Raw genomic sequence first — 15,312 nt, forward strand, 5'->3', positions numbered from 1 at the left:
AGAGCCCAGAACTATTTTACTCATATGCAGCCTTGAACGTGGCATTTATAAATACGCTAAATGACTGTGCTGACTAAGGCATTCCACATCTAAGTGTCTAAAACCTGTAGAAACCAGACCTGTATTCAATCTACTTTTCTTTTTATTCTGATGGAGTTCACACTTTTAAACACGTCTGTGCTGAAAATAAGAACTGAAATATGCTTTTTCACCCCTTTGCAGACACCAATTTTTCTCACTGGTGTGTGAAACTCACCACATCAACGCTAAAACTGTAAAAATGGCAATAAAAATATGTTACGGTTACAAATTGGAGACCCACCAGAAAAAGTAAAAACAGAGTTTTTGAGTGCTAATATACGTCCTGCGGTATCAAAACATTGCATTTCTTCATGATACAGTTATACAATGTAGGAAGGGTTTAAAGAGGAAATGATGCAGCTGTATTGATTTGCCAATTCTATATAATGTAATTTTATGAACGACCCAGTCGCAGTGGCATATTCAAAATAAAGGTTTAATGATTTTTTTAAAGAAAACTGGTAATGTAATGAATTATTAACGGGTTTGTGATGTCGATCAGCTTGCTTTAGTCATCTAAACACACACTCAAACTTCAACTCCGCCATTCAAGCCAATCCTTTCATTTGAAGGTTTCCAGGGCGATTCCATCATGCCAAAACTTGTTTGATTTGGAAAGAGCGAAAGATCTAGAACGGCGATTTCTTAATGTGGTGTGAGATTAAAGGTATGTGATGCTACCGCAGTGAGTAATTTGAGCTATATTTCAGTCTTAACAGACTCAATTTGTGTTGCAACTGTTCTCAGAGGCAGATCTCATGTTTTTGCTTCTTTTTAAAAAAAAAAAAAATTGCTGCTCTTAAGCCTGGAGATGTTTTCTCAGATATGTAATTTATAGCCTGCGAGCTGCAGATGAAGCAGTGATCCTGTCAGCGGTGGTGGGATGGAGAATTTATTGTTGTGCGACATCAAATGGGAGATTTTCGAGCATTCTGCCTCGGCGTGTGTGAACAGGTCCTCCTACAGGTGTTGTGAAAATATTAAATGACTACATTGTGCAACGGTTTGAAAAGTCTTTTAAAGCCTTTTCTTTGCACACCGCTGCTGTGGATTTAAAGACAGGAACCCTCCCTGTTTAATCATTCAGCAGAAGCCCACCAGAATGAGATTCCTTTACCATCATATAAATTCCTAATAACAGATTGTGGAAGGCTGTAGCGATCTCTTTTGTTTGCTGTTGTTGGGAACAAAAGCGCTTCTTCTTTGAGCGTGTCGTTCCTCCCATCAGTGTTATGAAGTATGAGTCCACCTGCATCTTCTGGGATCAAACACACTCAACTGTTTGATCCCCCCCCCCCCCCCCCCCCTCCTCCAGGAGCACCAGGGTTCAGATCGAATAACCGTGTATGTTCTTTGTCAGCTCATTTTTTAGAGGAATCCAGATTGTTTTGTGTTTTTCCGGCTGAAGGCAGGCGGCTGGTCCTTCACCTCCACCGATCGAAGCCACCCACACGGAGAGGAAGGTTTCAGCTCAAGCTCATGCATGTTGTCATTACCTTGAGATATTGATTGACTAATGATCCACACAGGTGAGGGCATTTAAAGGAAGACACTATTCTTATTTCAGTTCAGTATTTAATTTCAATATTGCACAAGTCTATAGCTAGAACTCATAGAAGAACCTTCCCATCCATCCCTTCATCCCTTCATCTCTCCATTTTCTGTTACCTGCTAGTCATTACTAATTACCTTAATGGGTGTGCTGAAGCAAGAATACACTCTGGACGGGTTACCAGGACACACACACACACACACACACACATACACACACACACACACACACACACACACTCTTGTCAGCCTACTGAGGAGGTTTCTGAACTGGAGCATCATGGGGAGAACATGCAAGCTCATATGTTACAACAGGAATAACTGCACAATTTGTTGTTCCGTATCAGATGATTTTCCCAATCTGATGCTGTTATTGGTGATGGTTTTTGATAAATGGGTGAATGAGTGAGCGAGATGCTCTCTCTACGTGCATCACCAGTGTAGGTTGAGTATTGGAGAAGGTGTTTCCCATTTCAGAGAGGACATGGCGTCTGAGAAAAACGTGTCCCACAGGCTGCAGGAGACATCAGGACCGCACACAGACACTGTGCTTCCTTCACTGCACTCAATAAAACCCCCACAGCACATGGCTGTAATAAGCCAACAAATTAAGCCATTAGACCAGTTTTAAGGTACACAGACATCCGTGGTTAAATATTTTAAGAGTAACAAGGGATCTTTCACTACAAATTGTGGTGGATGTCTGAGACCACCAGGGAAATGAATGCACATCCATCTTATCAATAGAGAAACGTGCTATGTGGATAATAGGCAACCATGGTAACAGGCAATTCATCTCACTGCTGCCGTCTGCTGACTCTCAGAAAACAGACAAATCAATGTGGGATTTAATGTCTGCAATTTATTCAGTTTGGCCTATGTGACCCCTCTGTGGATGCAGTCAGCACTGTATAGGATGTGCTAATACCCTAAGATGTGACCATGTCAGCAAACAGAGATGCTTTAGTCCCACAGGCTCGCAGAATGATGGCGACTTGAGCTGAACTTAATGATGTTAACTGTGTTTGGAGCCTCACTCTGCAAACAGTTTGAGAGCAGCACCTATAAAAGGTCATTATGCTGCTGCTGCGGCTGAATGAGGTTTAGGGAAATACTCTGTGAACTGACAAAGGCAGGAGTGTCTTGTAGCCCCCCTGCCTTCCTTGAGGGAACTTTCTAATTAAACACTCACGCTTTACCTCAATAAACAGGACAAATTCTGAGATTTTCCAACATGTCATTTTTTCTCCACACCTGAGGCTATGAACTGATGCCAAACACTTTGAGGAATTTAGCCAAAGTGGTTTTAATAGTTTTCCAAGTACAATTGTTTTTCCAAGCTACTGTTAAACAGGGAGGTGAGAGCTAGAGCGAGAGGGTTTCCCCGGGATGTTGGCAAGCTTTGTTCATGCCATATGTGAGGGGTTTCATACAGAAAGCCTGGCGTTTCCACATTGTTGATGAGCTGTGTCGTCATTGGCTAATGACTGAAGGGTCTAACCCACCTAGTTGTCTTTGGTTTGAATATAATAGAATATTTCACAAAGGCTAAATGTTGGTGCCTTGCCAAGACTAAACACAAACTTAAATGATAAAAAAGCCATTTTAAATTATATATATGACACTTAAGAGTCAGGGCCAAGTGCTTTAAGAATAAAAGGGAAGAAGTTTGCAATCATAATAAGTAATAAAGACTTTATTGAGTAACATACCAGTGATTTAAAACATTGCAAGTGCTATTAGAACTGCGAAAGCAAATAGTGGACAATAAATCACTACAAAGTGGCGTTAGATAAAAGATTATTACAAGATGCTGCACGCATTAAAAAGAGGAGCGTTGCTCTTAAATGTAGAATTTCCCTGACTCTTGTGCTTGTGCCTGCTTGAACCGAGGGCGCTGCCCTCTCCAGCTGCCCCGCACGCGGACGACGCGCGGCTCTACCTGCCTGACGCTCCTCGCGCCTGTCACTCACCGACGCCTCGTCCAATCACGGCGCACGCGAGCGCGTGGCTCCTCCCCGGTGTATAATTGAAGTTTCTTTAGTTTCTCCAGCGGAGCCCGCACGCAGTATTGTCCGATCAGCGGTGGGATAAAACAGAGGAGCGCGGGGATCATGTTTTGCGGGAGCGCGAGCGCGTGTGCGGCGCTCTGTTTGTGGATTACGGCGTTAATGAGCGCGGGGAGCGTGTGCGCGAGGAAGCAGGACGAGTCTTTCTTCACCGGCAGCATTTACCGAGCGCGATGCGCCTCGCGCTGCCTCAGCCTGCACATCACTCGCATCTCCGCCTTCTTCAAACACTCTCAGGTACGAGCGCGCGGCTGCAGCAAAGTCCAACTTCCGGCGTGGTCTGACAAATACACCGCATTCTTGTTGCTGGTGTTTGAAATAAGTCAATCAATATTAAGCGGACGAGTCTTCCCTCGAGTCAGAACTGTTCCTCGCTGCCCCCGACAGTAGCAGCTCACTGATAGTGCTGAAATACTTTCTCACTTGTCAGAGAACCATCACCGACAGGCAAATCAGAGCTTCTCTAAAGGAAAGGTACCACCGAACCGGGCCGGCGCACGACTGCGCGTTAAGTTGTTGCCCAACTTGGAACACAGAGTCATCAGTTGACACGATGCGGCGTTTTTCACACTGAGAAGTGTAGGAAAAATCACATTCCTGTTTTCAGCCTTCTTCTTTCTGGAGTCTCCAGCGATGCCCCCCCGCAGCAGCGCAGTGATGATTATTTCAGGTCTTTAGAAATAGGTGCTGTGGGGATGATTGGTATGTGCTTATAGAAGTTGTTTTCACCCTCCACTGGTCACACTTTTTTCTCTCAGGACTCTATAGAAGCACCAGCGGTCACTGATCCTTCTTCCCTTTACTCTGTCCCACCCGCTATCTATCTAGTGGCCCCCTTTTATTCTCCCTTCATTTGCATTTGCAAGGCTTGTGTTCCTTAAGGTGGATTAATTATCCCTAATTGCCAGGAAACAGATAAAGTGCAGTTATAACTAGCTCTAGTTAATCAACCATTGAGTGCTTTTTTGTCATTAATCGCTCCACCTTGAAAGCACTTATTGATCCAGTGTAGTGAAAAATCAAGTTTGGCCAATGTTAGCAATCATTTTATCAGTGCAGGTCATATACCTGAGGCAAGGATGAACATTATTAACTGAAATTCTACATCCTGGCAGGAAGTATCTGTAGTGCTAAGTCTCTGACGGACACTGATCGAAACCAGTTTATCTTAATTTGCCACTTGGTACAATAGTGGGCTGGGGGATTTGTACCGAGAAGCCTCCGGGGGTATATTACCGCTCTGGGTTATAAAGTTTGGAAATGCAATAAGTCACTAACTCGACGGAGAAGTCAGGTATGTGATGGAAGTCTCACCTCTAACGAAACACTGTGAATCTGTAAAATCAAATGCAGATCCCCTGCCTCGGCGAGGGGGGGGGGGGGTATTTGTCTAAAACCGAGGCGCATTTTTGTGGTTGGCGATAAGCAAGTTAGCTTGTACAAACGTGTGGGTCTAAGAATAGCATTGTTGATAATCTGCATGGACTATCTTATGCGCCATGTTCTCAACAGTCCTTTCATGTAAAAAAAAAAGGGGGGGGGGGGTCTGGTCAGCTGCAAAAACAGAGCCCACCCTTCTTCCCCCACCCCCCTTACAACCCCAACCCCTACCCCTTGTCCTGCCAATAATTGCCAGCATCACACCTTGGAGGTGCACAGAGGATGCGCGATGCCGCTCCGCTGAGGTCACCTTCCTGCTGAACGCCGTTGCCCCATTTGCTCCAAATGCGATAAGCCCTAATGCGCTGTTGCCACAACAGCGGAGCACGCTCAGTCAGCACACCCTACAGGTGGATCCGCTCCCTCTGGCAGATCTTATTACTGCGGCGGGCGGCTCAAGTCTCCACTTCAGTGATTGAGATGACAGACTCCCTAATTCACCTTCATCCTTCAGGGGTCATTTAATACTCGATAGGAAAACCGAGCCCTCCAATGCTCGCTGTTTTAATGGAAACAAAATGTCTGGGCCGTATGTCAAAGCGGTTACTTTTGCCTACTGTTTCTCAATATTATTTTACCCGTTTATCTAGAAATCTATATGGACCGGTACTTATTTCATCATACCCAAAACGAGCACTTGAGTGTGTTAAGAACACATTCCGCAGCTGGATTAAAAGTGCCTCTGTTTTTCATATTAGACTTTAATATGATCATTCTGCGAATACTGGAATGACACTCGGAGAGTTTAACACTTGCAGATGTTCTGAACGCCCACGCAACTTTTTAATGTGGTTGAAGCACGGGGCAAACCAGAGCCCTTGTTTTAATTGTGTCAATTATGACTCGGTGTGAAATGGAAACAAGTGTGCAGTTGCACAGTTAGGAAAGCTGCGGGTCATCCATGGGATGTCAGATTTATAGCAACTGCGGATTTATTGATGTAGCAGTGTTTCCAAATACAAATTTATTGACATTTTACGTCACATGTGGGAAACTTGTTACCCCAGCACAATAGACAGAGGGGAACACCCGACTATTAATATTGGCCTCGGACAGTTTAAAATCTTAGGAGCGAGCTGCAGAATGCATCAATCTCACGCTGGATTATTTATGAGCAGGATGGAGAAGCTTAAAAACAAGGTGTGTCCTCTCGGTCTTGTTATTGCATTCAAAGTGCTAAAAATGACCATTTCAAGTCCAGTCATCAGTGTCTAAAGCACTGCAACATAAAGCAACTTGCTCGGAAGATTTGCATTTTTATTGGAGAGCAGCAAAAACATCGGAAAGTAGTTTTTCCACGTCCCCTTGTTTTTGCGTTTGATATAAAATAACCTGCGGTAGAATCAGAGCCCAGCCAGCGCTGGTCTCATGTGTGGAGCGTTTCATTAGGGAAGACAGGGGATGAATAGGGGTCTGTGTAGCCCGGCCTCACCCCTCTATGAGTTCTTTTAAACCACGACAGTCTTTTCTGTAAATCTCACCCCACGATATTACAACACCCCGAGACACTTTTCGACAAACGGCGCTAAATCCCAGAGTGGGAGCAACTTTACGCCTGGGCTGAAACATCCTTTTATGCTTACGTTTGACGCGTGCGAGACACATTAGGTCACTTTCAGCGCAACTGTTGAATAATTCATACGAAGTAAATTATCGATGAGTAGAGTGTCCAGAGCCCTCACACCCACTCAAGTCTCAGCCTAAACCCTACGGCCCTTTATTTTAGAGCTGCATTTGTGCCCTTAAGGTTCAGTTATTTTGGTGTTGCCTGAGGACCCCCAAGCAGGACAGAGGCACCAGTCAGCCCTTTGAAGTCTGGTGTCCTGTTATCCAGCAACACGATGCCTCTTCAGTGCAGGCACAACAATGTGCTTTTGGGATTTTTTTTAGTTTAAAGGTTAAGGCAGGGATGAATACAACTCTACAGGAATTTATCCATGTGAGCTAAGATCCATTTAATCCAAATGGGAGCCTTGCAGGAAGCAGAGGATTTCCATTTTTCAAAAGGCGGAATGTCATCCTTAAAGACAAAAGGGGTTTTGTCCATGTACCTCTGTGTTGTATTGACAATACGATACAGCCCCGGCCACCTGCCCCGACGTCTCAGCTGACAACAGCTAGAATGTTTGCGCGTGTGGTAAAGTCCCAGTTTACAGCACTCCGGTGGCGTCACGAAGAGTCCACCTTGGACTCGCATTCGTAGACCACCGTCTGGTCTCCTCGCCTTGACCCCAGTAGCTCAGGAAGATATCTGGAACACATTTATACACTGAAGTCCTTGACAGTCCGGGGTGCTGTATAGTGTTCGAGGCTGCGGAGGAATGTCATGGTGAGTCAGAAGGATGAAGTCCTGACCTATAATTATTCCCCGGTTGGTCCCTGACATGGTGGGGTCAGGCCTGAACAGCTGGGGCAACATCCTGCTGAGCGCCTCCACTGCGGGGATGCTGTCAAGCAGCAAAATTAGCTCCTCTATGAATCAGGGTGGGTGAAGAAGGCTGTCATACGCAGGTCGGTGATTTTGGCATAAATTACCATGCAGCGAGACCGCCAGTGTAAATGTCAGGGTTTTTAATTTCAGCGCGTTACCATCAGGTTTGGCTTAGCTGAGATGATTTCGCATAAATTAATGAACTCCGCAAACATCCTGATCCTGTGATAGAGGACAAAGCTATGCACCGGCGAGGAAGATTAATATTTAAAATACAAAGATCAGCCCTAAAAAGTTGAAGGTCCGTTTTACCAAGGAAGGGCAGGAAGAAAGTTGCTGATTTGGCTAATTTAGGGCTTTTTTCCATGTCTTGCGCTCGAATATTTTTCATTCTTATCTGCAGTTTTATTTGAAGGGTGGGGGGGGAGGGTGGGGGTTGAGGTGAGTCTCCCAGGATGTGACCATACAATCCTGGATTCCTTTGAAGCCATTTGACCATTATCCTTGACACTAAAGCACAGCTCTTGCTGGTACTGGATGTCAAATTAAACTCTTTAATGATAAGTTCCTCACAACGGTCTCATGGGAAATTTCTTCTGGATTACATTGTGGGAAAAAACGCTTTGAACTTGACATTGAACTTAAGCAGAGTTTTTGCCTTTAGAGCGCTGAAGTTTGGCTCTCTTCTGCCGCTTCATTACTTTCATAAAGGAGGGCCGGGAATTTCCGAAAGTGAAGCTCCAATTAAGGTCACCGCTGAGAATCCTTCAACAAAACTCTGTGCAGATTTTTTACATAATTGTTTAGCAAACAAGAGCAGCAAAAAGCCACTATAATGATCAGTATTAAAGGAAAGCAGTCAGATGAATACATGCCATACAAGAGATGCCATTTTTGATGAGGAAATAGGCCGATATGGCCCCAGCTGCTCTAATGAACAATCCTAACTCTCAATCAGACCTACATATTTTCCCAAACCGTAAATGGCCAGAAATTCCAGCTGAAGTTTGTGCTAATGTCCTGTGAGGCAAACAAATGGTGTAAAAAATTGACCTGGACGCGTCCCCTCCAGCCACATCCAAACGTCTGGGTCTCTCTCGGTCTTCATTTTGCTTAACTGGTCGTTTGTTCTGAAGTACGAGCTCTTGCGCTCGCCATCCTCGTGCAATTATGCCTGCAGGAAGATGACAGCATAATTCTCCTGCCCCTAATGAAAGTCAGGAAATGACCACTTGCACGAGCCATTTACCCCCACTGGTCCCTCGCTTGCCAACTCCCATATTTACACACAGAGAATGCGCTATTAGGACCAAATGTTTGCCTCATCGGGCTTCAGAAGGTGGCACTTCTGCAGCAATTAGAGAAAATTGGAAGGAGCTGCACTCTGCCAAGGAGTGCTGACATCAGTTCCCACCTCTGTGTCTTTGGGGACTTCTGGTGAAGATCAAACAGGCCCTGAGGTCACTGTGCTGTGCTGAAGCTGGCCAGAGGTCTGCTCTGGACCCTTGTGCTGGTGAACCCGCATTCCTGCTTAGGTTACATACATGCGACGTGCAGAGCTGACTCAGTAGCTTTGAAATTTGTCCAGTCTTGACATTGCTGCCACTCTCACAGGGCCGTGACCTCAGGAAATTAAAAAAAAAAGCCGCCCTTGTTGCATAACAATGGCCGTATTTTCAACCATAGCTAATATTTTTCTCCTCTTTTGCAGAACAATGGATCTTTGGTGTGGTGCCAGAATCACAAGCAGTGCTCCAAGGTAGTGTGGTTCGACTTCATGAAATAAATGCATGTCACACACGAGCCTCATTATCAGAGGATAATACCACATACGTAGCACAAGTCACAACAGGGCCGGCTTTGTCCTGCCTGCAGAGGATTTGAGAGCTGTTGACACATCCGGATCTGTGCTTCTTCTCTGCAGTGATCCTCTTTTCATTGATACTCACCATAAATAAAATATAATTACATTTTAATGACTTAAATCACAGTTTACGGAAGTGAGGCCGCTTCTCTTGAACTCAGGAATGGGAATTCCAGCTGGAGGTGTTCCCTATGCCTCCCGCAGGCCTTGTTTTTGTTTCTCTCCCTCTCCCTAAGAAGGTTAATACAAAGCTGGTGTTGACAGGTTCCTTTGAAAGAAATGGCGCTGACACACGCAATCAGACTCTCCTGGAGCTGATGACAAGGTCCTCGGAGATGTGCTGCGTGGCCTGCAGAGAGAGAACGCCATGGGGCTGAAATAAGATGGAGGTGATATACCAGAAGAGACATGGCCACAAACGGAATCCAGGAATAAACACTTTCAGTGCATCTGATCTGAAGATAGGAGTGAGCTATTACGCTTCAGAACAAATACAGTATTGCATCTACTTGTGTTTGCAGATTTTGTTCTGCTTATTATTGAGTTTAAACAAGGTGCACCGGTGCAGAGAGGACGACCTCACTTTCATTACATGTATTACTCACTATCAGTGGCCAGTGTTGTCTTTCATAATGACCTTTGGTGGTTTGGAATTTCCTTTTTTGACTTTCAAATTGTTTCCTTAGCAATTAGCATTTGCCGGGGCTACCGCAGAGCTTTGGTGCCGCGTGTCTTTCTACATGTGTAAATGTGAAGGCTACTTCCCCTCAGAATCTCACAGAAATTTTATAGGGATTGAAGTCATTGACCGATTTTCTGGTAATGAAGAGTTTCAAAAGGGCAGACTTGCTACATTTGAGTTTTTTTTGTGTGTACGTCCCTTCCTTTTATGTCTAACCTCCTGTGACATATGTTTAAAGTTAGCGTCTGGGCCCATAAGAAATCTAACCGCCGTTGTTTTCACCATAATCCCGCGAAACTTGTTTCTCTCCTTTCCACTGGGATGGCCAACATCAGCTCCATGCACCCTCGTCATTCCGCACATTTCCATGTTTGAAGGCTTGTGCTGGCTGTGAGTCCAGGCACCGCATACTGTTTTCATAATGAACCAGTGAACATTGCTGAAGCTGCGCAAATTCTTTAATGAACTTGTGTCGGGCATGTCAGCTAGTGCTGCTTGGCCGGGGCTGGGTTGGTTTTGATGTAAGCCCACTAAAAATAACAACTTGATGGTGGAAATCTCTGGGTTGGTGTGTTGCTCTGCCATACGGGTTCAAGGGCTCCTTGGATGTAATTTAATTGTGTAGTTTTTACATTCAGGAATGTAATATTCAGGCTCTTCGGGTTGCCATGGTTTTCTTTGTGGCTTTAAGTCAATGTTTTGGTGGCAAACACCGCCACACTTCGCCCGCACATCTGCGTCTCGAGTGTGCGCTCCTGCTTTGACCGTGTCAAAACAAATCTATTGTGGCCTCACTAACAATAACGAGCCCACGCTGTACAGTGCCTTCCTGTGAATGGTTCTGCAGACGGTGATTAGCCTCTTCACTTCATGAACAGCGAACACACAAACAGAAAGACAAAGAGTGCGGCTCTTGAGGAGTGTGTGAGGGCAGAAGGCCCGTCACCGCGCAGCCCTCTCAGAAAGACAACAGAGGCCTCCCCGCTTGTGTCTTCAACGCGAGGAAAGGTCGCCTAATAATTGAGACAAAGCTGTTGTGACACCCCCCCTCCCCTCCAGTCCATCTGTCTTCGGGACATCAAAGCTTCCTTTTGCCATTCGCGATGAGAAAGTCAACGCGGTCATCTCGCATGCCGTGTCCCCTGAGTTACTCCCCCCCCCACTTTGGTGACCACATTCTCATGGAAATGAACCTACTTGCCCCTCTCTTCAGAGCACAGCGAGGTGGCATTTGGAGAGCCCAGGAGTCATTATCGCCACATAATGTGGGACCAGCAGACTGACTCCATTCTGTGATGCCAGGAGCCCAGACAGCACCGGCGTTCTTGTCTAGAGAGGTTCCAACACATTCCCTGAAATTTTGAAATCTGGAGTGTCCTTTTTTTCTCTCTAGTGGTGCAAAGAAAATGGATTGTGTGCGCATGCATAGGAGAGGGTACAGAAGCAGCCAAGAAGCTTTCCACATCCAGAGCGCAGCTGATATTCGTGGGGTTTGTTTTCCCCTGCGGGTGTGATCCAGGCAACAAATCAAATGCTAAGACGGTTCAGTTAAGGCAGCTAAATGCCGGCCCGCAACAAAGCGGCGCGCTTCATTACTCAAACTGCGCTAAGGGTGGGAAGAGACGAAAGGACATGTGTATTATGCCTAAATAAGTCAGCCTGTGGTGAGTCAGTGGAACGTGTCCATTGCTTACAGTTCCTGAGGGGAAAATGGACTGTTTTTCCCTGAAACGCTGAATATCCTGAGCATTTTTCAACATAGCAGCCTGTTCCATCCTTCTTTCAGACTGATCTCTCAAATAATTAGATTAGAGGGGTGATTCCTGAGCCGGAGAGAATCAAAACACCAGCCTTTATTGTGAATATGTATCATCTATCAGCAGGGGAGCAGTTTCTCTGAACCTGCCACGTCCCTACCCTTTATTTCTCCATGATGATGTTTGGCCATCATTCGACAGCTGTAAGTTTTTCATGCATTTTTCAGATGCTTCACGAGTCCCAGGTGGCTCTTTTTCTTTGGACAACTCTTTTCTTACCACCCTGAGCTGCTCAAATAAGAGGGAGAATAACAAGTGTTTGCTCTTTTGGATTACACGCGACCTCGGCTTCACATGTTCGGAGCTTTTCAGCCATTCGCCTGAATGAGAATCACTGGAATGCTACAATTCAAAAGTGTCTTTCAGAGCCCACCATTCCCTTCGCCACTCCCATACCAACCCCCACATTTTCTCACGCCAAAAACCAAGCGGTCAAACTTCCTTTCATTTGTTCTTTATGCAGGAGCAGTTGAACCTGTATAATGAAATCAGAAGCAAGGCGTAAAACTCCCGTCTTTCTGGACGTGTCACTTTCGCTGGAAGCTTTGAGGTGGTGTTTACAAGTCTTTTGTGTGGCCACGTCTTCTTTGGCGGTCAGGTAGTTTATTTGGAGGCATGTTGAAAAGATGTGATGAACTGTGGCTGCTCGTGGAGGTTTACAGCTGGCCATGGCTCAGATTGTTGGCTGCTTAGACAGACTTCAAAGTGCCTTTTGGTCCCGTTGAGGCCAGACGCTGGTCTCACCTCCCGTGTTAGCTTCATTACCCGCACCGACACCTTTAAACAAGCTGGACTGGAGGCCAGGTCAATATTTCCTCCCTGTCTGAAGAAACACTCATCAGAATTATATAAAGGCCTTTGTGTCATTTCTAAAAAGCATTTATTCTATAAAATTTGAGGACGCATGGGTATGAAAGTGTGTGTGTGTGTGTGTGTGTGTGTTTGTGCACGCATGTGTGTGTGTGGGTGGCAGCGGAGGAGTGTGAAGCCAGACTGGTCAGTCCCAGCAGGAAGGACTTGATCTGGACATGGTTGTTAAGTTTCATTGGCTGAAGGGGGGGTTGCTTCATTGGCTGCTATCTGTGGAGCTCATTATTCACATGGTGGGTGGCGAGGAATGGTGAGGAAACCCCCCACAGCAGAAAAAAAAAGAACGAAAAATCCAAGGACATGGCCACTAGAGAGCAGGTTATGAAGCAGCGGTTCTTCGGTATCAGATCTCATCTATGCTACAACCCCTGAGTGATGAAGGAGACCCTCATTTCTTCAACCAGACGGGCTTTAAGGATAATATCCATACATCTTTGGAGCCTTTTCACAGATGGCTTGATTTCACGTGTGCTCTCTGTCAATACAGGATTTTATTCTCTAGAAGGATTATTGTAATCAAAGCTACTGTGAAATCCTCTTTTAGCGATGGTCACCAGCCACATTGAGGCAGTCTGCCGTTATCCAAGTGTTTATCCGTGTTCTGGGAATAGTTTGGCTGAATATCACACAACGCCTGCTCACCTTTTATCTGCACCCCGCTGGCCCACCCCAAGCTTCACATCAGGTGTTAAAAGATGTGCATTAAACATCAGTCTGCAGCTTTGTTTACAGTCTGCGTCAATGTGATGCTGCAAAAACAGCCGAGCCAAAAGTAACATCGATGATTAGAAGATTAGAACGTCTCAAAGCTGATGTGCTTAGCAGATGTGGGCTTATCAGCGTATCCCAGTTCCACTCAAAGCTGCTGCATCTTGCTGATAAATCCTACAGATTATGTGCAAAAGTTTTAGGATGATGGATTAGCAGAGTGTGAGTCCATGTCCCAGACAGCTCTGTTAATCAGCCTCAGTCGAGATGTTTAAGTTATGATTAGTAAAGCAAACACATGCATGACTGTTTTGGAGCACAACGTTACCGTATATATAATCCGGAATGCTCTGTAAGTCAAAGAAATTGGAATGAGCCGCCATTTTGAGGAGTCGTAAGCGTTGGCTAGAGCGGCGAAGTGGGATTAGCGATTTTCAAGTGTTTCTGAGAGTCAAATAAACAAACAGATCGTGGTGGAATGTGACTTTAGTACGGGATTAGGACAGCTTTAGCCTCAACAACAGCATGTCACAGTTTACATGCTGTTGGCCTACATTTAGACAACAAAATCTCGGGGCCTCCTTTCATTTGAGAAGGGGGTGGGGGGATTGGGACAGTCTGAGTGGTCACTGTAGGGACAGGCGGAGGAGCCTGACATCCTTTATCCTGTTTACCATCTCCCCGATTTGCAGTGAGTGACGTTACCCTGACAGAAATACATTTCTCAGCTGACAGTTCGTCTGCACTATTGTTGCAATAAATCAAGCCGCCGGACAGTCTGAGTAAATGCTGCGGTGCTGAGGAATTATTTTATCTCCTGATCCTGTTTTCACATGTCTGTCAGCATCACATTATTCACTGCGGTGCAAAGCGGGTAAATACAGTAAATAATGAGTCTGGAGAACGTGACATGGTTTAGAGAAAGCTGTTGAGAGGCTCACCGTGTCCTAGCAGACCCTGACGTGACCCCCACGCAATAAACACATCCTGTTGAGTCTAATTGTCATGAAACATAAACTGAGCCCAGAGGTGGGTGATAACTGAGGCTCTGCAGTTACTCTGTCCTTATTGCAGAGGTGTGTGATGTGGCAGGAGATCAGGGCGAGTGGCAATGTTGTCTGGATAAAACGAGGTCATTAAGTATTAAATAAACTGTTGCTGCATTCATCAGCAGGCGTGACACAATTCTGGCTAAGCTGTGTGGGCTTTCTGCTCATAAATAAGGCAGGGCACCTCTGATTGTGGGCTGAATGTATAATTCATGCACTGCCCCTTCTGCTCCTCCTCTTTTTCTTCTCACTTTCTGCACCAGTATTCCTTACCAGCTCTTTGTTGTCTGCTCTAAACTGCATTTAAATGAATAATTAAAGTGGCGCTACATCTGTGACACCACCTGCTAGCTTGTACGCTGTCTGGCAAGTCCTGCCACGACCAAACTGATGTATAAAGTTATTACAATGGCACTTTTTAGTGTATTTACACAAATTGTGTCAAAATTCACCACATAATTGAAACCACTGATGATGCAATCCTTACTAAGTTAATAAAAATAGAATGATGTTTATTTGTTGCTGTAATAATACAAATCAAGCAAGTTCCTGGCAGCTCTTTATTCTGTTCTATTTTTACACCATAATTTCTTACAGACACAGTTTAAACCACACTGACAGTTTTTATGTTTCTCAGCAATTTCAGGGCAGAGCTGCAGACTTGGAGATTGTCTCTGACTCTTACAGCTCATATACTCACCTTTAGGGAGCGAGCTGACGCCGATTATGCTGAAGATGCCAGGCTCCAAC

The 15,312-nt window shown here is 45.3% G+C and overlaps 1 protein-coding gene across 1 annotated transcript in view; it reads left to right on the plus strand.

Moving 5' to 3' along the window:
* The first annotated feature begins 3,594 nt into the window (after positions 1 to 3,594).
* Positions 3,595 to 15,312, plus strand: part of LOC130530392 (anosmin-1) — a 38,686-nt gene continuing 26,968 nt past the window's right edge. The window contains exons 1-2 of the mRNA XM_057041522.1: positions 3,595 to 3,938; positions 9,284 to 9,331. Of these exons, the coding sequence (XP_056897502.1) occupies positions 3,747 to 3,938; positions 9,284 to 9,331 (240 nt within the window). The 5' untranslated portion in view covers positions 3,595 to 3,746. The remainder of the gene's footprint in view (positions 3,939 to 9,283; positions 9,332 to 15,312) is intronic.

Source organism: Takifugu flavidus, chromosome 1 (assembly GCF_003711565.1).
Source record: "Takifugu flavidus isolate HTHZ2018 chromosome 1, ASM371156v2, whole genome shotgun sequence".
Taxonomy (NCBI): Eukaryota; Metazoa; Chordata; class Actinopteri; order Tetraodontiformes; family Tetraodontidae; genus Takifugu; species Takifugu flavidus.